Source organism: Sciurus vulgaris (genome assembly GCF_902686455.1).
Source record: "Sciurus vulgaris genome assembly, chromosome: 2".
NCBI classification, from domain to species: domain Eukaryota; kingdom Metazoa; phylum Chordata; class Mammalia; order Rodentia; family Sciuridae; genus Sciurus; species Sciurus vulgaris.
Genome location: NC_136462.1, coordinates 41,691,344 through 41,711,393, shown reverse-complemented (window position 1 = coordinate 41,711,393; position 20,050 = coordinate 41,691,344). Strand labels below are relative to the sequence as shown.

At 42.0% G+C, this 20,050-nt stretch overlaps 1 protein-coding gene across 1 annotated transcript in view; it reads left to right on the top strand.

The window, feature by feature from the left end:
• The window catches only part of PRKCH (protein kinase C eta), a 228,341-nt gene that overhangs the window by 191,578 nt on the left and 16,713 nt on the right, over window positions 1-20,050 (top strand). The window contains exons 11-12 of the mRNA XM_079125830.1: window positions 6,105-6,243; window positions 13,996-14,184. Coding sequence (XP_078981956.1) covers window positions 6,105-6,243; window positions 13,996-14,184 — 328 coding nt within the window. The remainder of the gene's footprint in view (window positions 1-6,104; window positions 6,244-13,995; window positions 14,185-20,050) is intronic.

The following is a 20,050-nucleotide window of genomic DNA, read 5'->3' as shown; positions in this document are numbered from 1 at the left end:
CTTTGGCTCTTTCAATAATTTTTCAAAATTCTTTTACCAATTTAATAGAACATCTTGCTTTAAAATTTTTCAGATATAAAGTCAGACAATCAAAACACAAGCTAACCCTAAGTTTGTTTTGAGATTAAGATTGGAATCCAGATTCATTCTCTTGACAAATGACACCTCTTAACACTTATTCACATGCCAACCTCTCATCCTTAGAAGAGAATTGTAAAGTATCTCTGAATATTTGACCACTAGAGAAATATTTGCTTCACACTCCCCTACTGCTGAACCTTCAAGATTTGCATAAAGTCAATTGAACTCCTTCACTATGCACAAACCAATGTTTGTTTGTTTTGCAGGATTCTAATTATGCTTTTCATAGTGATTTTTTAAAATTTATTTTTTATTTTTACAGGCTGTATTTTGAGTCATTGTACATAAATGGGGTACAACTTTTTGTTTCTATGGTTATGCATGATGTAGGTTCATACCATTTGTGTAATCATACATGGACATAGGGTAATGATGTCTGTCTCATTCCACCTTCTTCCATACCTCTGCCCCCCCTTCTCATTTTCCTCTACGTAATCCAAGTTTCCTCCATTCTTCTCTCATCCCCACCCTCCCATTATATATCATCATAGTGATATTTATTGATATCTCAAATGGTTCTTATTTCAATGAGTGAAGTCCTCCTAGGAAACACCACCACATAGAAGAGAGTGGGCCTGGTATAGTAGGTCACAGGCCTAGGCCATGGAGATGAGCAGAAGTGAGTTCAAATCCTGACTTTACCCCTGACTTTACAATCTCGGGGTAGAGCCCACTTCAAAGGATAAAACAGAATGGTATGGATAAAGCATTTAGCATTAGGTGAACATTTAACAAATGGTAGCTACTATTCACGCACTTTTTATTATCCACAACAACTTTTTCTTTTCAGGTTCTCTGGACACACACACACCATATGAACAGCAAATTTTAACAGTACACTAATAATTGTATACCAACTGTGTATTTTATGATAAGTGGTATGAAACTTGTATTAAAGAATATCTTTTAGTTTCAGATAGTAAAATATAGTTGAGATGATTTCCTATCTTGGATTTGCTTTAAAATAATCTGCAAAAAGATGGGTCAGAGAGGAATGGAGTAAGGAGACGTACAGATGAAACAAGATTGGGCATGTGCTGACAGCTGCTGATACCGTGTCATCAGGCCAGGAGTTGTTATATTCTTCTCTATACTTTTGTCCATGCTTGAAATTTTCCACAATAAAAAGTCAAAAAGTGCATTCAAAATGGTTACTGTGAATAGCCTCCCAGACTCATTATTCAAGAATCCAACTCACAACTCATTTCCTTTATTTCTTTTAGAGGAGTAACTGATTCTAGTGATCTAAGGAGAAAGACTCATTCCTTTCTGTTTTATTACTCTCAGGATAGCTCAGGATGGAAACAAAATAAATCCAACTTCTGAATCTTCTTTGTCTTCAACCACTTGGGAATTCTCTCTGAAACTACTGTGGGCATTTTAAGTAACCCTGATTACCCAGCAAGAACAATGTACCTTTCAGGCAAGCAGAGAGGATAAAATAACCCTGTCTACCCTTCTTTGCTTGCATGACAAAAGCTTTAGCTATTAAATACCAGTGCTCAGTGAGCTAATGACTGGTGAGTCCGTAATTGTGTTTTTGGCATTTTAGGATCTGAGCCTCTACCCTGTATGAACTTGTAATCTTCATTGTGCAGCCTTGTTAAGTTCGGCTGCTGAGTTATATGTTGGCATACAAGGTTGAGGAACTCCTAAGCCAAAAACTGACCTCTGCACATTTTAAATTAAGTCAAGAGTCATAAGGTAATTCTTTTTTTTTCTTCCCCCACCCCAATAAAGGTATGATTTACCTTTAGTATGGAAGCTGACCATGGCTGTACATGGCTCAATAACCTTTGGATTTGTTTGATTCATGCTTCTCTTGTTTGACTCCTCCATTTGGATGCAAGCCAGCCGAGGGAAGGGTTTCTACTTGGTCTTCTTTGCCCTACGATTGCTCCTCCTAAATTAGTTTCTTTTCTCCTGCTTCACTAAAGAGAAGAATTTGAGCTCCCACTTCAGGTTTCTTATTTTCTCTCTGGAATCTATTACAGAGGGGCAAAACACTTGGCTTTTCATAAGTTTAATTACTTTAGAACAAGGGGCCCAGTTTTATGGAACTTCCTTCCCCCACAAATAAGAAATGGTCAGAAATCAGCCAGGGTTGCTCCACTGGTATATCCATCTGAAAGCCTTACATTGATTTCTTTGGCCAGCCCCTTCTGCCAAGATGGAGCTGGATGTAGGAAGGAGTAAGACTCAGCTTCTGTTAAGTGGGTAACAGGTGCACACACAGAGCCTTCTGGAATTCAGTGCAAGGGTACTGTCATAGCAGATTGAACCCTGTGCTCTAGGGGCAGATTTGACATTGGTATGTTCAACTGGGGACATCAGGACAGACTTCACAGTGAAGGGTGAGAGATTTGAGCTGGGGCAGAATGAGCAAGGGGGTTATATAATGCTCTTGACCAAATCGTCTTGGGATCCCACTGAGAGGTCTGTGTCCCATTAGGTAGTACCTGGTGTAGAACCTGCTCAACATTTCCCTCAGGACTTGTATAGCTCTGAGAATGCTTAAAAATAGACTGAAAAGTCAGGTTTAAGGTGTCTAACCTGCCTTTGTGGCCCTGGGCGTCTTATGACCAGATGAGTCACATCCCCTGTGCTGCTAAGGTGTGTCTCCTGAGAACTGGGTTCCGAGACTTCTCTGTGCAGAGGGGATCGTGGTGGGTACCAGATAGAGTGATTACCAAGCACTTTTCTCTCCCTGAGAGATTCCGGCTCCCCATGACAGTAGCTGAGTAATAAGCAGTCAAACTCTTACCTGGGACATTAGTCATGAGCTCTCTTGAGCAATTGCAGGTCGCTCTTTAGAATGCCGTGGGTTTCTGTCAGCACTTGTCCCTCTTGCCCAAGAAGATCCTTTCTGAGACCTAGGTAGGCATAACGGCTTTGGGACAACTCAGAAACTCAGTAGCCTTGTTTGGAAATGTGAGCGAGTGTGCTCTGGGCTCAGGCCTACACAGGCCTGGACCACAGGCCCTGGACACAATGTCAATAAAGCCAGTCTCACAGGCTTAGTCCCGCATGACCTGGTTGTCTCCTTGGGCCTCAGACTATCTTGTCTCACCTCAGCCAGTTGCTGCCTCCCTTATGGTTGGTGTCAGTCCCCAAGAGCCGAAGGACCAAGTATTGACAGGAAACCACCTGGTTGTGGTCTTCCTTGTGACACTACCACATGGTCCTCACTTCATATCCCCGATCTGTGCTCCTGAGTCCAGCTTCCTGTGGGCTGAACACCTTATGCTTGGTCTCTGGGGGTTGTGTGTGTGTGTGTGTGTGTGTGTGTGTGTGTGTGTGTGTGTGTGTGTGTGATAGCGCAGGGAGAAGGAAATAGCATCCATAAACTGCAACCCACTGATAACAGCAGCTTGTGAAAAGAAGGATTCTGCATGGAGAAGAGGTGGGGGCTAATTTGCAGGCCAGGTCTGGTTTAGAGGCAAAGAGGGGTTTGCTTTGCTGAAGTGGGTATACAGGCACTGGGCACACCTTGACTGTATTGTGCCCCTGTCACCTGGAGATTGCCAAGATTAGGAGAGCAGCAAAGTGGGGGAGGTCTGTGCCCAGAAAGCTCTGCCATGTTCACCACACTTGTCAGGGATTCCTGGAAACAGGTTCATTTTCATTTCTGGGCATTTTCCAGAGACCACCATCTGTAAGACCTGCACAGCAGGCATAGCAAGGGAACCACTGAGCCAGCTCTGTCCTCACCTGCCTCCTCAGCTGCAACATGATCCTGGCTGGACTGAGACCAGCCTTTTCCCTGGGGCCTAGCAGGCCAACTGACCTCTTATTAGACCAGTGACAGGGAAATAGAAAGAACCACAGGTGCCCAGACTCAGCCTTCTGTAAATGTGAGGCTCCAGGGAGCAGTCAGTTCCAGACACCATGAAGATACTACAGTGACAGGGACACCATGGCTCCCAAGCAAATAACCCCAGGTGACCTGAGGCCAGGAGGACCTCCCTCACTGACTGTTAACTGCAAATTTCCAGCTGAGTGGAATCTCCTGGTCACCTAGTGTCCCCTGGTTGACATGCAGCCTCCTTTAGTGGTTTGCCTTTGAGCATATCACTCCTTTAACCAGCAAAACAGACATCACCAACAGGCCAGGCTGTTCTGTCCTCTAATCTGCTGTGCCCAGGAGGTGTCAGTTGGGTTGGCCTGCAGGACTTTCCCAGCTCACCCTGGCAACTGACCTCCCTAACTATGCACCTGGGAGGACCAGGTGCTCGAGGCTTCTGAGCACTGCTCTTTACCTGCAGACAGTTTTCTCAGTGTATGTCCGTGTTCCCACTACCTGGAGGGCTTTCTACTGTACAGCTCTGCTAGAAATTCTCTTTGCTCAAGTGGATCCTGCTAGAGGGGTAAAAAGTGCCTTTATACTGGGCTCCCCATAGTCTACTGGGCCTTCTGTGGACGTGGGGTATACCCACACAGACTCTGTTCTTTTTTCCTTTTCCTGGTTATTAATATCCCCAGTCACACAGAAGCTGTCTTTCTGCTGCTTCACCCTGGCCACCCTAAGTGGCTGTCAAGCCTGGCTACTAATTTTGCATTCACAGAAGCTTCTTGTCCCCTTCCTGTCCCTGGCTTTCCACTCTTCATTACTGCCTGGTTCAGTCCTCAAAATCTCCCTGGACAAAGTCAGCTGCCCCAAACCAATCTACCCTATCTAGGAGGGTCCTACTACTCCCTTAATTAGGGAGCTTCTTCCCTTTTGCCTAATATCTAAATATCAAAATTCCTTAGCATGGCATTCGGGCCCTCCACAGTTTGAAGGACCTCAGTTTCCTCTGCAGCCCTACGCTTTTTCTTGGCCCATGCTTACACGCCAGCCACACTCTCCGGTCCCTCTCCAGAACCTGATTCTCTGAGCCGCCTGCACATCCACGCCTCTGGGCACCTGCTCCATCCATCTGCCACTACAACCTTCTCACACTGCCCTTCTCTGCCTGGAAGACTGACTCATGCCCTCAGACCCTGCTCCATTTCTGCTTCTGCTGTGAAGCTGTCTCTCTCCCCTCCTGCTGGAAAGGATTAATTGTTCCCTCTTAGGCTTCTTTCACAGCACTTGATTTAGACTTCTATCATGCCATTTGTACTATACAGCAGTCGATGTGTATTTGTGTGTGTATGTGCGTGTGTACGTACATATACATACAAGTGTTTATTTGGTATACTATTCAAGGCATAATGGTGAACCAAATCAATCTGATGTCATAAAGTTTACAGTCTAACAAATATCTGTGTCCCCATTATATTGAGAGTTCCTTATGGACAAAGATCATCTGTACTCTTGATAATCTGTCACAGACCCAGGCACACAGTGACCACTTTCTCCATGAATGATCACTGAGTGAACTCTCATGGGCAGATATGGATGCTAGAGTAGAAAATGAGTGATGAGAGGGGTGGATTGCTTATGAGTCCAAGGTACATGGAAAGTCATGTTTGGCCCACGTTTTCTAAAGGGCAATCTATATTTTTCTATGTGGTTAGCCAGCCTGTTTGTGGGGTTCCATTGTCTAGGAACATAGAGGCACATTCTGAGAGTGTGTGTGTGTGTGTGTGTGTGTGTGTGTGTGTGTGTGTGTGTGTTTAATACTGGGGATTGAACCCAGAGTCACTTACTCACTGGGCCACATTCCAAGTCCTTTTTTGTATTTTATTTAGAGAGAGAGTCTCACTGAGTTGCTTAGAGCCTTGCAAAGTTGCTGAGGCTGGCTTTGAACTTACAGTCCTCCTGCCTCAACCTCCTAAGTTGCTGGGATTACAGGCATGCACCACTGTGCTCAGCTGATACAGATTTTTTTTTTTTATCCAGACAGCCCTGAGAAGTTTAATTCCTTCTGAAGTATGTGTGGAAAGCTCATGTGACCACTCTGTGAGCCATGTCTTCCAGGTGGGAGGTTTGGGGCCTGGCTGCCTCATCACATGCTGCTATCCTTGGATTCTTTCAGAGATCTGAAACTAGACAATGTGCTGTTGGACCATGAGGGTCACTGTAAACTGGCAGACTTTGGAATGTGCAAGGAGGGGATCTGTAATGGAGTCACCACGGCCACATTCTGTGGAACACCTGACTACATTGCTCCAGAGGTGAGTGAGCCTGCTTGATAAGGCTTTTGAAATTTGAGGTCTATAGGAACCCTGACCAGAAATGCCATTGGCAGTTTTTGCGTGCTTCAGCCCAGACTCATTTATGGCTCATTGGGTAAATGGGATTCAAAATGTCTGAGGGGAGGTTTTCAAGATGGCGGCCTAGAGGGTGGCTGCATTACGTGTTGCTCCAGAACTCAGGATTCAAGAGAGGAGATATTGAGACGCTTGGGACCAACTCAAAGTAGCCGGGTGACTCTCACCCCCTGGGGGGGCATCCCGGATGGGACGGGGGTCCCGGAACGCAGGAAACTTTGTGAAGTAGAACTGCCGGCGAGACACGCCTCCCCCCGCTGGAGCGCCGTAGAGGAGGCCGCTCGGCTCAGCGCTGGGACTCGGAGCAGCCACTGGGGCTCCGGCGGCTGCCCAGGGGAGGAGTGGCGAGGAGAGCTGTGTGGACTCAGGACACCGGGGCCTGCCCTGAGGAGGAGGAGAGGAGCGTGGCCACTTGGATTCGGAGAGACTGCGCCAGAGCTGCAGGCGGTTGCCAGAGGAGAAGCCGCGCGGCGAGCTGTTTGGAATCAGAACGACGCTTCTGAACACCGGGGCCTGCCCTGAGGACAAGGAGGAAGAGGAGCGGCCGCTTGGATTCGGGTGACTATACGGGAACTACAGGCGGTTGCCAGAGAAGGGGCTGCGTGGCGAGCTGTTTGGACTCTGACCACTTCTGAACCCCGGGGCCTGCCCGGAGGAGTAGGAGAAGGAGGAGAAGGAGCGCGGCGGGTCCTTTGTACTCGCAGTGACTGCATTAGCGCTCCAGGCGGCTGCTCAGAGGAGAAGGCGAGTGGTGAGTTGTTTGGTCTTAAAGTGACAGCTCCTGAACATAGGGGGGCTGCCTGGAGGAGAAGCGTGGTGGGACGCTTGGTCTTGAGGGACCACACCAGAGCTCCGGGCGGTTGCCCAGAGGACCCGTGCAGCGGGTCACGTGGATTCAGAGCCACTCAGAGGGACAGCTCCTGAACACCCGGGGGGTTATCTGGAGAAGGAGGAGGAACGGGCAGGGTCACTTCGACTCGGAGTGATTGATTGCCCCGGGCTACGGGTGGTTGGTGGGAGGAGGAGGCACGAAGTGAGTTTCTTGGACTCCTAGTGACCGCACCGGCATACTGGGCGGCTGTCTGGAGGAAGAGGCCTGTGGCGGGTCTCTGGGACTCAGAGCGATTGTTCGGGGCCACAGGTGGCTGCTCAGAGGAGGGGCCACGCAGCCAGGCGATTAGGTGCAGAACAGGGTCCCAGGATCTAGGAGGCTTCTGGGTGGAAGAGCCGCACAGAGACAGGCTTAGGGCGGAGCGAAGGTTCCAGGTCTATGGGCAAATTCTCTGAGGAGGGGCAGCCTAAGGAGATTCATCTGCGAAGGGTGAGGCTCCCAGGCCCAGGAGGTAGGGCCGGGCCCCTGGAAACTTTGCAGAGGAAGGCAGCCCAGCCCAGGCAGTAGCTGTAAATTGAGGGGAACCTCTAGGAGGAAACTGACCAGCGAGACCTCCCCACCGGGTGAGTCTTCCCTGTTGGGTGAGGTTTCCCACAAGGACGGTAAAACCAGAGACTCAGGCCCAAACAGGCCTTGCCTCAGCCCACAGCCTAGGTCCCCTTTGGATGACCATTGGTCAACAAGTGGAGGCACCTCTGCCCACTAGCAGGGAATATACCCCACCTGAAGGCCACCACTCCTAGAGAGGCAGCTTCCTTGTGGAGCACCGCATTATCAACCTCCTCCAAGACTTCAGCCTACTGAAGGCTAAGAGGGGATATATATAGAAATCTTCAGGGTCATTGTAAATCAACAGAGGAAATCTGCAATATCTCAGCGGTCCACTGATATCTGAACAACATGAGAAAACAAGGAAAGAAAATGCTGCAAACAAATCTAGATGTTACATCAATAAACCCAATGACAGCATGGCAGAAGAAATGACAGAAAAGGAGTTCAGAATGTACATAATTAAAATGATCAGAGAAGCAAACGAGGAGATGAAAGAGCAAATGCAAGCATTGAATGATGAGATGAAAGAGCAAATGCAAGCATTGATTGATCGCACCAATCGACAGTTAAAAGAGCAAATACAGGAAGCAAAAGATCATTTCAATAAAGAGTTAGAGATATTGAAAAAAAAAACAAACAGAAATCCTTGACATGAAGGAAACAATAAACCAAATTAAGAACTCCATAGAAAGCATATCCAATAGGATAGAACACCTGGAAGACAGAACCTCAGACATTGAAGACAAAATATTTAACCTTGAAAACAAAGCTGAACAAACAGAGAAGATGGTAAGAAATCATGAACAGAATCTACAAGAACTATGGGATATCATGAAAAGGCCAAATTTAAGAATTATTGGGATTGAGGAAGGCCTAGAGAAACAAGCCAAAGGAATGAACAACCTATTCAATGAAATAATATCAGAAAATTTCCCAAATCTGAAGAATGAAATGGAAAATCAAGTTCAAGAGGCTTACAGGACTCCAAATACACAAAATTACAACAGACCCACACCAAGGCACATTATAATGAAAATACCTAACATACAAAATAAAGACAGAATTTTAAAGGCTGTGAGAGAAAAGAACCAAATTACATTCAGGGGGAAACCAATACGCATATCAGCAGATTTTTCAATCCAGACCCTAAAAGCTAGAAGGTCCTGGAACAACATTTTTCAAGCCCTGAAAGAAAATGGATGCCAACCAAGAATCTTATACCCAGCAAAACTTACCTTCAAATTTGACGATGAAATAAAATCCTTCCATGATAAACAAAAGCTAAAAGAATTTACAAAAAGAAAGCCAGCATTACAGAACATTCTCAACAAAATATTCCATGAGGAAGAGATGAAAAACAAAGAAGCGAATCAGCAAAGGGAGGAATTATCCTAAAGGAATTGTCAAATAAAGGAGGAAACAAGTTGTGTCAAACAAATAAATAAACAAAATTTTAAAAATGAACCAAATGACCGGGAAACCAAATCATTTCTCTATAATAACCCTGAATGTTAATGGCCTGAATTCATCAATCAAAAGACATAGACTGGCAGACTGGATTAAAAAGAAAGATCCAACAATATGTTGCCTGCAAGAGACTCACCTCATAGAAAAAGATACCCATAGATTAAAGGTGAAAGGATGGGGAAAAACATACCATGCACATGGACTCAGCAAAAAAGCTGGAGTATCCATCCTCATTTCTGATAATGTGGACTTCAAGCCAAAGTTAGTCAGAAGGGATAAAGAAGGTCATTTCATACTGCTTAAGGGAAGCATAAATCAGCAAGATATAACAATCATAAACATCTATGCCCCAAACAGTGGCTCATCTATGTATGTCAAACAAATCCTTCTCAATTTCAGAAACCAAATAGACCACAACACAATAATACTAGGTGATTTTAACACGCCGCTCTCACCACTGGACAGATCTTCCAGACAAAAATTGAGCAAAGAAACCATAGATCTCAACAACACAATCAATAATTTAGACTTAACGGACATTTATAGAATATTCCATCCAACCAAGAGTGAATACACTTTCTTCTCAGCAGCACATGGATCCTTCTCTAAAATAGACCATATATTATGCCACAAAGCTAATGTTAGCAAATACAAGAAGATAGAGACACTAGCATGTATTCTATCAGATCATAATGGATTGAAGTTAGAAATAAATGAAAGAGTAAAACACAGAAACTATTCCAACATCTGGAGATTAAACAATATGCTATTATATGATGAATGGATAACAGAAGATATTAGGAAGGAAATTAAAAAATTCTTAGAGGTAAATGAGAACAAAGAAACATCATATCAAAACCTCTGGGACACTATGAAAGCAGTACTTAGAGGGAAATTTATTTCATGGAGTGCATTTAATGAAAGAAGTAAAACTCAACAAATAAACAACCTAACACTACAGCTCAAAGCCTTAGAAAAAGAAGAACAGAACAGCACCAAAAGTAGCAGAAGACAGGAAATTGTTAAACTCAGAGCTGAAATCAATGAAATTGAAACAAAAGAAACAATACAAAAAATTGACAAAATAAATAGTTGGTTCTTCGAAAAAATAAACAAAATTGATAAACCTTTAGCCACACTAACAAAGAGAAGACGAGAGAAAACCCAAATCACTAAAATTCGGAATGAACAAGGAAATATCACAACAGACAGGATGGAAATACAAAACATAATTAGAAGCTATTTTGAAAATCTATACTCCAACAAAATAGAAAATTTCGAAGACATCAACAGGTTTCTAGAGACATATGAATTGCCTAAACTGAATGAGGAGGACATAAACAATTTAAATAGACCAATTTCAAGTACTGAAATAGAAGAAGTCATCAAAAGCCTACCAACAAAGAAAAGTCCGGGACCAGATGGGTTCTCAGCCGAGTTCTACAAAACCTTTAAGGAAGAGCTCATTCCAATACTTCTCAAAGTATTCCATAAAATAGAAGAGGAGGGAACCCTCCCAAACTCATTCTATGAAGCCAATATCACACTGATACCTAAACCAGACAGAGACTCATCAAGGAAAGAAAATTTCAGACCAATATCCTTAATGAACATCGACGCAAAAATTCTCAACAAAATTTTAGCAAATCGCATACAAAAACATATTAAAAAGATAGTGCACCATGATCAAGTGGGTTTCATCCCAGGGATGCAAGGTTGGTTCAACATCAGGAAATCAATAAACGTAATTCACCATATTAATAGACTTAAAGTCAAGAATCACATGATTATTTCAATAGATGCAGAAAAAGCATTTGATAAAATACAGCACCCCTTCATGCTCAAAACACTAGAAAAAATAGGGATAGTGGGAACATTCCTTAATATTGTAAAGGCCATTTATGCTAAGCCCATGGCTAATATCATTCTAAATGGTGAAAAACTGAAAGCATTCCCCCTAAAAACTGGAACAAGGCAGGGATGCCCTCTTTCACCACTTCTATTCAACATCGTTCTTGAGACTCTGGCCAGAGCAATTAGACAAACCAAAGAAATTAAAGGGATACGAATTGGAAAAGAAGAACTCAAACTATCCCTGTTCGCTGATGACATGATTATATATTTAGAGGAACCTGGAAATTCCACCAGAAAACTCTTAGAACTCATAAGTGATTTCAGTAAAGTAGCAGGTTACAAGATCAATGCCCATAAATCCAACGCATTTTTATACATAAGTGATGAATCTTCAGAAAGAGAAATTAGGAAAACTACCCCATTCACAATAGCCTCGAAAAAAATAAAATACTTGGGAATCAATCTCACAAAAGAGGTGAAAGACCTCTACAATGAGAACTATACAACACTAAAGAAAGAAATTAAAGAACACCTTAGAAGATGGAAAGATCTTCCATGTTCTTGGATAGGAAGAATTAATATTGTCAAAATGGCCATACTACCTAAAGTGCTATACAAATTCAATGCAATTCCAATTAAAATCCCAATGACGTACCTTACAGAAATAGAGCAGGCAATTATGAAATTCATCTGGAAGAATAAGAAACCCAGAATAGCTAAAGCAATCCTTAGCAGGAAGAGTGAAACAGGGGGTATTGCAATACCAGATCTTCAACTCTACTACAAAGCAATAGTAACAAAAACGGCATGGTATTGGTACCAAAATAGAAAGGTAGATCAATGGTACAGAATAGAGGACACGGACACAAACCCAAATAAATACAATTTTCTCATACTAGACAAAGGGGCCAAAAATATGCAATGGAGAAAAGATAGCCTCTTCAACAAATGGTGCTGGGAGAATTGGAAATCCATATGCAACAGAATGAAACTAAACCCATATCTCTCACCATGCACGAAACTAAACTCAAAATGGATTAAGGACCTCGGAATCAGAGCAGAGACCCTGCAGATTATAGAAGAAAAAGTAGGTCCAAATCTTCATCTTGTTGGTCTAGGACCAGACTTCCTTAACAGGACTCCCATAGCACAAGAAATAAAAGCTAGAATCAACCACTGGGATAGATTCAAACTAAAAAGCTTTCTCTCAGCAAAGGAAACTATCAGCAATGCGAAGAAAGAGCCTACAGAGTGGGAGAATATCTTTGCCAATCATACTTCAGATAGAGCACTAATCTCCAGAATCTATAAAGAACTCAAAAAACTCTACTCCAAGAATTCAAACAGTCCAGTCAACAAATGGGCTAAGGAAATGAATAGACACTTCACAGAAGAAGATCTACAAGCAATCAACAAACATATGGAAAAATGTTCAACATCTCTAGTAATAAGAGAAATGCAAATCAAAACCACCCTAAGGTTCCATCTCACCCCAATTAGAATGGCGATTATCAAGAATACGAGCAACAACAGGTGTTGGCGAGGATGTGGGGAGAAAGGTACACTCATACACTGCTGGTGGGGCTGGAAATTAGTGCAGCCACTATGGAAAGCAGTGTGGAGATTCCTTAGAAAACTTGGAATGGAACCACCATTTGACCCAGCTATCCTACTCCTTGGCCTATACCCAAAGGACTTAAAATCTGCATACTACAGAAATACAGCCACATCAATGTTCATAGCTGCTCAATTCACAATAGCCAGACTGTGGAACCAACCTAGATGCCCTTCAATTGATGAGTGGATAAAGAAACTGTGGTATATATATACTATGGAATATTACTCAGCCATAAAGAATGATAAAATTATGACATTTGCAGGCAAATGGATGAAATTGGAGAATATCATGCTAAGTGAGATAAGCCAATCTCAAAAAGCCAAAGGACGAATGTTATCGCTAATAAGTGGAGGTTGACACATAATGGGGGGGAGGGAAGGGTTAGAGTTAGGGTTAGGGAGGGGGGCAAGTATGGAGGAAGGAACTACTGTATAGAGGGTAAAGAGGGGTGGGAGGGGTGGGGGGAAGGGAAAAAGATAACAGAATGAATCAAACAACATGGCTCTATGTAAATTTATGATTACACAAATGGTATGCCTTTACGCCATGTACAAACAGAGAAACAACATGTATCCCATTTGTTTACAATAAAAAAAAATACATAATGGTAGATATTTCTGCTTTATAACAATTTTATTCTAGAGAAATTAAATAAGCATAAACACTATTTACAAATAAATATTTTGTGATCCTAAAAAAAAAAAAAAAAACAAAATGTCTGAGGTTCCTCTAAGTAAGAATTTGAGTAAAAAAAAAACCCAAAACATATATATATATATATGTATATGTATATGTTTTGTTTTGTTTTGTTTTAAACTTTGCAGCTACTTTAGGCCTTAGCCCTAAATAAGGACAAAGTATGTTCTGATCCTGGCTATATATCTCTTTGTTTCTGCTCCGTGATTTAATTTCAGCCTCACTTAGCAAATATAAAGAAAAGCTCTTGAATCTTTCCCATATGAGTGAGTGATCTCAGTCTCTTCTTCCCTCTGCACTGATATATTTTCAAAACACTTTCTGTTCTGGATCTGCACATGCCATCTCTTGGCCAAAGCGGGCCATCAATTTTTGATCACCTAGAAGAAAAGGGGCCTCTGAGTCAACCACAGGGAAACAGACCACTGCATAGGCACGGAATGGAACCTGCACACCAACACAGGGGATTCCGTTTTTATGCTTTGATATTTCCTAACCCATCATTGCCCCTAGACATGAAGAACATTTTTGCTTACCAGTGGCATGAGGCACCTCTCACATTGTCCTGTTTGCACAGATCCTCCAGGAAATGCTGTATGGGCCTGCAGTGGATTGGTGGGCCATGGGTGTGTTGCTCTACGAGATGCTCTGCGGTCATGCACCCTTTGAGGCTGAGAACGAAGACGACCTCTTTGAGGCTATACTGAATGATGAAGTGGTCTACCCTACCTGGCTCCATGAAGATGCCACAGGGATCCTAAAATCTGTAAGTTTGGTTTATTCAACCAGCTTCCCACCTACTGAAGACCAGCTTGCTATATGTGCTTCTCATGTCTTTTTGGAGTACTTTGCGTAGATGTAGGTGAAATGATGTTCCTCTTTCATAGAGTCAGACCATGTCTCTGCACAACTCTTTGACCTCCCAGTTATCCTTATGCAAGCCAGGTGCCAAGCCAGGATTTAGATACAGTATGGTAATGCATGTTGGGAGAGTCTTTCTATTTCTTTTTATTATTATTATTATTATTTTTAGTTGTAGATGGACACATTTTGTTTTATTTATTTACTTGTATGTGGTACTGAGGATCAAACCCAGTGTCTCACACGTGCCAAGCAGGTGCTCTACCACTGAGCTACAGCCCCAGCTCTCTTTTTATTTCTTAATGCATTCAAAGCATCATGCTACATGCCTTACTTTGAAGTGAGGAAGAAACATGGAATCAATATCCTTCTGTTGAAAATAAGAAAGTTATGTAATTTGAGTCAGTTCTGTAACCAAATTAGGTTGAGTTTAAAAATCATGTATTATCACCTGCTTTGTACAGAAGGGGTATGCAAGTGAATTAAAAATCTATTCTTTGAGTAGGGAAAAATCAGAACAGTCTATTCTCTATTGGATAAAGCCCCATGGAAAATGTCCTCAGTTTATATTTCTTACAATTATCTTCCTCAAGTTATGTCCTTTCTTAGTGATTGAAACAAAATGTTAAATTTGGGAAACATTAGCTATCACATTGGAAGACCTGTCTCTTTAGCAGTATCCAGCTTTATAATCAGTGCCATTTTGGAATGGTCACTGTGTACTGGAACTCAAGGCATGATTGTCCCTGAGAATTCCCTGCATCACTAAAAGAAAAATAATGACAGAAATTGTTCTCAGGCAAACGTTGCCAAAGTGAATCATAATTTATAACTTGATTCTCAGGAACTCAGAAGCCAAAAATGTCCTAAAATTGAAAAAAAAACACTAATCTCACATAGAAATCACAAAGTACTTTGGGATTCCACCAAATGTCTCCTACCTAGAATGTTTTCATAAGAATAATTTACAGTTAGTGGAAATTTAGACTAAGAAGACCAAGAACATGGCTCTTATAATTATTATATGAATAAAAAAATGGAGAAGGGCTTATCTTTGTGGATTTGTGCCATGAAGTTTCTTAACTTCCTGAAGGGAAATGTACTCACCTGGGTTGGCCACGGCTAACCTTGGTAAAGTAAGCTGTATCAGGCATACTTTGCATCAATATTTTTCCAGTTCTATGACCCAGAATCTGATTCTTCGTGATCCCAAAGGCATCATAACCCTACTGGTTTGAGACAACAGCCATCATAATACTAATGGTTTTTCCAGGTGCACAGGTTTTGTCCAATTACTGTGGTTGATATGACTATTTTTAATATTTAAAGAAGGACCCTAGAGTTTATAAATGAAATGAAAATGCTTGTTCAAGCTATAAAGAAATGTGTATTGACATAAACATCACTGAGTTTGGGACTGTGGTGAGTGGGAAATAAAAGTCAGCCTGTTCCTTGAGAAACTCTGATGTTCTCTATTTAGGGATAAACAATTTAGACCAGTGCCCTTCTCATAAATAACTCATACCTTTGGAATCCAGGTCTAGCAGAAATCTGAAGAAGTCACATCACTATTTGGATCAGATGTCACTCACATCTGCTTTTCTTAATTTTTTTCTTCCTATTTTTAGAAGTTCTCAAGTACTTCTAGTACTTCAGAGTCCTCTTGAGATAATTCTTTCCAACTAAATCTGAAACTAGATATCACTCCTTTAGTCAAGCTTTGTAGAACCTAGTGCAGGTACTAAGCAAGGTTAAGGTTCATGTGGAATTATTAAGACTGTTTCTCCTTAGCCAGATAAAACTCAACTTCTTGAAGCCATACCTTCTTTGAAAATATTCAACAAATATTTTTGGTAACTAGCACATATATTAGTATATGTGCTCATATATATAGTAACAGCATCTCTGTTCTGAGAGGGAACAGCCTCTAGTGCTTCATCTGTAAAGAATCTCAGCTTCAGCAAAATCTCAGTTGTTCTCTGCCCTAGCAGGTCCACTTCCAGGGAGCTGTGACTCTCTTCACTGCCCTGTTTCAGCCTCTTTCCAATGCCAGCTGCTCAATTGTCTCGAGTAAACACCTGACAGGTCATTTATCTAACTCTGATTTCCTAAATGGTACTTGATGTTTTCTTTGGGACCTTGTTCCCCAAGGAAGGAGCAGGGTTTCAGGCTCACTGTGCCTTCCCAGACCTATGCCCTCTGGCTGAGTGATCTTGGTGATCTTTCTGACTCTCAGCATCCTTGCTTGTAAATGAGAGGTAATACAGTTCACACCATAGGGTTGTTGTCAGGATTAAATGAAATAATACATGTAAACCTCCCAGGCACACAACAAGCATTGTGTTTCCTCCTCCTCTGAGGAACGTGCCTTCAAAATAATCTTCTGAAAAAGCTATCAGATAAAATGACTAGGAAAAAGAAATTCACTGAGAGAATTCTGGGGGCTGTTTTATACATTTTGGCCTCCATGCCTAAAACTAAGAAGCTTAAATTCTAGAGATGAAGACATTGAGCTGATCTTTGCAGAGGGCTGGGACATTTACATAGAAATGTGGTGAAGGAAAATAGTTAAGAGTACTCAAGAATTGAGGAGTCATGGGTGTAGCTTAATGGTAGAGCACTTACCTGGCCTGTGTGAGACCCTGGGTTCCGACCCTAGTACCACGAAAGGAAAAAAAAAGAAAAAGAAAAAGAAAAGAAAAGACTCACGAAGAAGACTGAATGAGTAAGGAATGGTGTTCAGTGGGTAAGAATCTGCCTCCAAAAAAATGAAGATAAAGAACCTGCCTCCAGAGCAGAGCTGACCAAGGACAGATCTTGGCTCTTACACTGCTCTTGGCTCTTTCATTGCTGGCTGTGTGGCCTTGGGCATGTGACATAATTATGCCATGCCTCGGTTTCCTCTCCTGTGTTTCCTATAGCTCTCTGCCTATAGGGCTGCTGCATGGATGAACAGAGATGGTGTGTGTGGGATGCTCAGGGCAGGGTACATGCTCAGAAAGTGATTGCCACTGTTATGAGAGCCACGTGCATGAAATGGTTTTTAGAGTGTCTGCTCTCCCCTTGAAAAAATTATTACTTTGTTGTAATAGGAGGAGGATTCAAGTATCAAGCCATGCTCCATAAATCATCCAGATTGCTTTCTGGCTCTAATTCCAACTTGAGTTAATTAGGCCCAGATAGTTTCTTGTTTTGTTTTGTTTTGTTTTTTTAACTGCTGGCAGAAACCTTACAGATTATTCTGACCTCCACGTTTTATAGATAAGGAAACTATGAGGCACAGAGTAATTGTGCCTCACCAGAGGCCATGAATAAACAAATAAAGGGGAGCCTTTGTGTATTACTAATGAGGATGTAAAATGGTGTTAACCACTGTGAAAAATATGATGGGTGGTTCCTCTTAACAGAATTGCCATGAGATGTACCAATTCTACTTTGGGGCATAAACCTAAAAGAATTAAGAGCAGAATCTCAAATAGATATTGGTACATCATAGTTATAAGCATCATTCACAATAGCAAAAGGTGGAAGCAACCCAAATGCCTATTGATAGATGAGGGGATAAACAAAACATGGTATATCCATACAATGGAATATTAGTCAGTCTTGAAGGAATGGTCTGGGGATGTAGTTCAGCATGCATGAAGCCCTGGGTTCAATCCTCAGTACCATAAAACATTAAATTAAAATAAGAAGGAAATTTTGTATATGCTACACCCTGGATGAACCTTGATGGCATTATACTAAGTGAAATAAGCCAAACACAAAAGGACAAATATAAGGTTCCACTTGTATGAGGCATTTACAGTAGTCAGATTCCTAGAAACAGAAAGTAGTATGGTGGTTGCCAAGAGCCAGAAGAAGGTGGGAAAAGGGAGTGATGTTTAATGGGTGGGGAGTTACAGTTTGGGAAGATTTAAAGTTCTGGAGATCAATAGAGGTGGTTCCACAGCACATGAATATGAATGTACTTAATGCTACTGAATTATGTACTGAAAAATAGTTAAAATGGTAGTTTTGTGTCTATTATGCTATTTAAAAAATCTGGGGGGAAAAAAAATCACTGAATTCTAGGATCAGAATCAGGTTTCCTGACTCCTAGTCTAAGATTCCAAGGTGGACTGCACCTATCCATTCCCCATTTTTTTTTCTGCTTTCCATTTCTAGTACTCAAATTACTCCCTGATGTGATCCTTTCTTATTTTACCAGGAGGAAGCTGCCAGAGTGCTGTGTATAAGTTGTTCACATAGCATGAATCTCTCACTTATTGTATCTCATTAAAGACAGATATAATCTTTATGATAATAATCAGTTATAGTGTTATTTAAAGACTGTGCATTTAAATGATGCCATAATATCAGAAATATCATTCTATTGACCCAAGAAGAGTATCTGAGACCTTTGACAGAGAAGCCAACACATTAGGCAGCAGAATCCATGTTCAGTTCACTTTACTAAATGCTTATCAGGTTCCTTTCTTTGTTGAGTTTGTGCTAAATGCTGGAAATACAAAGGTGAAACAGCCTGGCCTTCATCCGTTGCTCACACTTGAGTAAGAATGAGAGTAAATAAATGAATGCTAAATACATGACCAAAGAGGATTTTTTTGGAGGCAAGAACAGGGCAGTTAACATTAAGACAAGACAAAAGAAGTAAAGTTAAACTGGATGTTAAGGGATGGCTGAGGTTCAGTGGAGTGGACAAGGGTAAGAAGAATATCCTAGGTAGAGGAGATGACTTGTGCAAAGCCTCAGAGACAGGAAATAGCATGTATGTTCCAAGAACCACAATTACTAGTTCTACACAGTTGGAGTGTTAGGTGCAGGGTGGGAAGCACTGAAAGATGAGTTTAGGACATGTGGATGTTGATGGATCTGGGAGACATTTGGAAAGTGGAATCGGCATTGCAGGTGATTACACATGGTCTGGAACTCGGAGTAGAGGGTTGGAGATCATCACTGTGCACAGTGGGAGTAAAGACAGGGGAGAGGTGAAGAGTAAAGAGAGAACAGGAGACAGATGGGACCTGGGGCAGTGCAAAGGATTCAGTGAGCAAGCCAGGAAGGAATGACTTCAGATTGTATAAACACATAATGCTGCAACACGTCTGCTTATTTAACTTCCAGTGAAATCCACCAGTGGTTATACAATGGGATTGACCCAAAACCCAAAGCTGATGCCTCCATAGCTCTTAAACAGTGCTGGCAAGGTGGGTCCTTGACCAGACAACCTAAGGCTTAGGGAATGAATTTGTGTTAGGAGTTAGGTGAGATGAGACATTTTTAAGAACTCAAATAACCTTTTATTTTGTTGTACAATGTCAAATCAAGGTATACTGTTTACCAATAGAGGCTTGAGACCTTTCTCAAGAATTTTGTGCCCACCTATGATCAGGCATTCTGGGAGTTTGGTGTGTTCCTAATGTTGAATGGTTGAACCCAATAAGTGGTATCTTGCATAGTGCTAAACACAGTAGGGGGTTCATAGCACAGAGGTCTGGACCATTATCATTTGCTTTTGCTCTTGATTTCATAGGACTTTGTGATGGCTCGAAATCAAAAACGCAGAACTACAGAGCTGGAAATTCTTAAAAACATTTTTTGGGGGGTGTTGGGGGTCGAACCCAGGGCCTTGTGCTTACAAGGCAAGCACTCTACCGACTGAGCTATCTCCCCAGCCCCAAAACATTTTGTCTAAATTATAGATGAGTAAACTGGGGCTCAGGGAAGTGAAGGGACCTCACATGTTAGGATGGCATGAGCATGCTCTC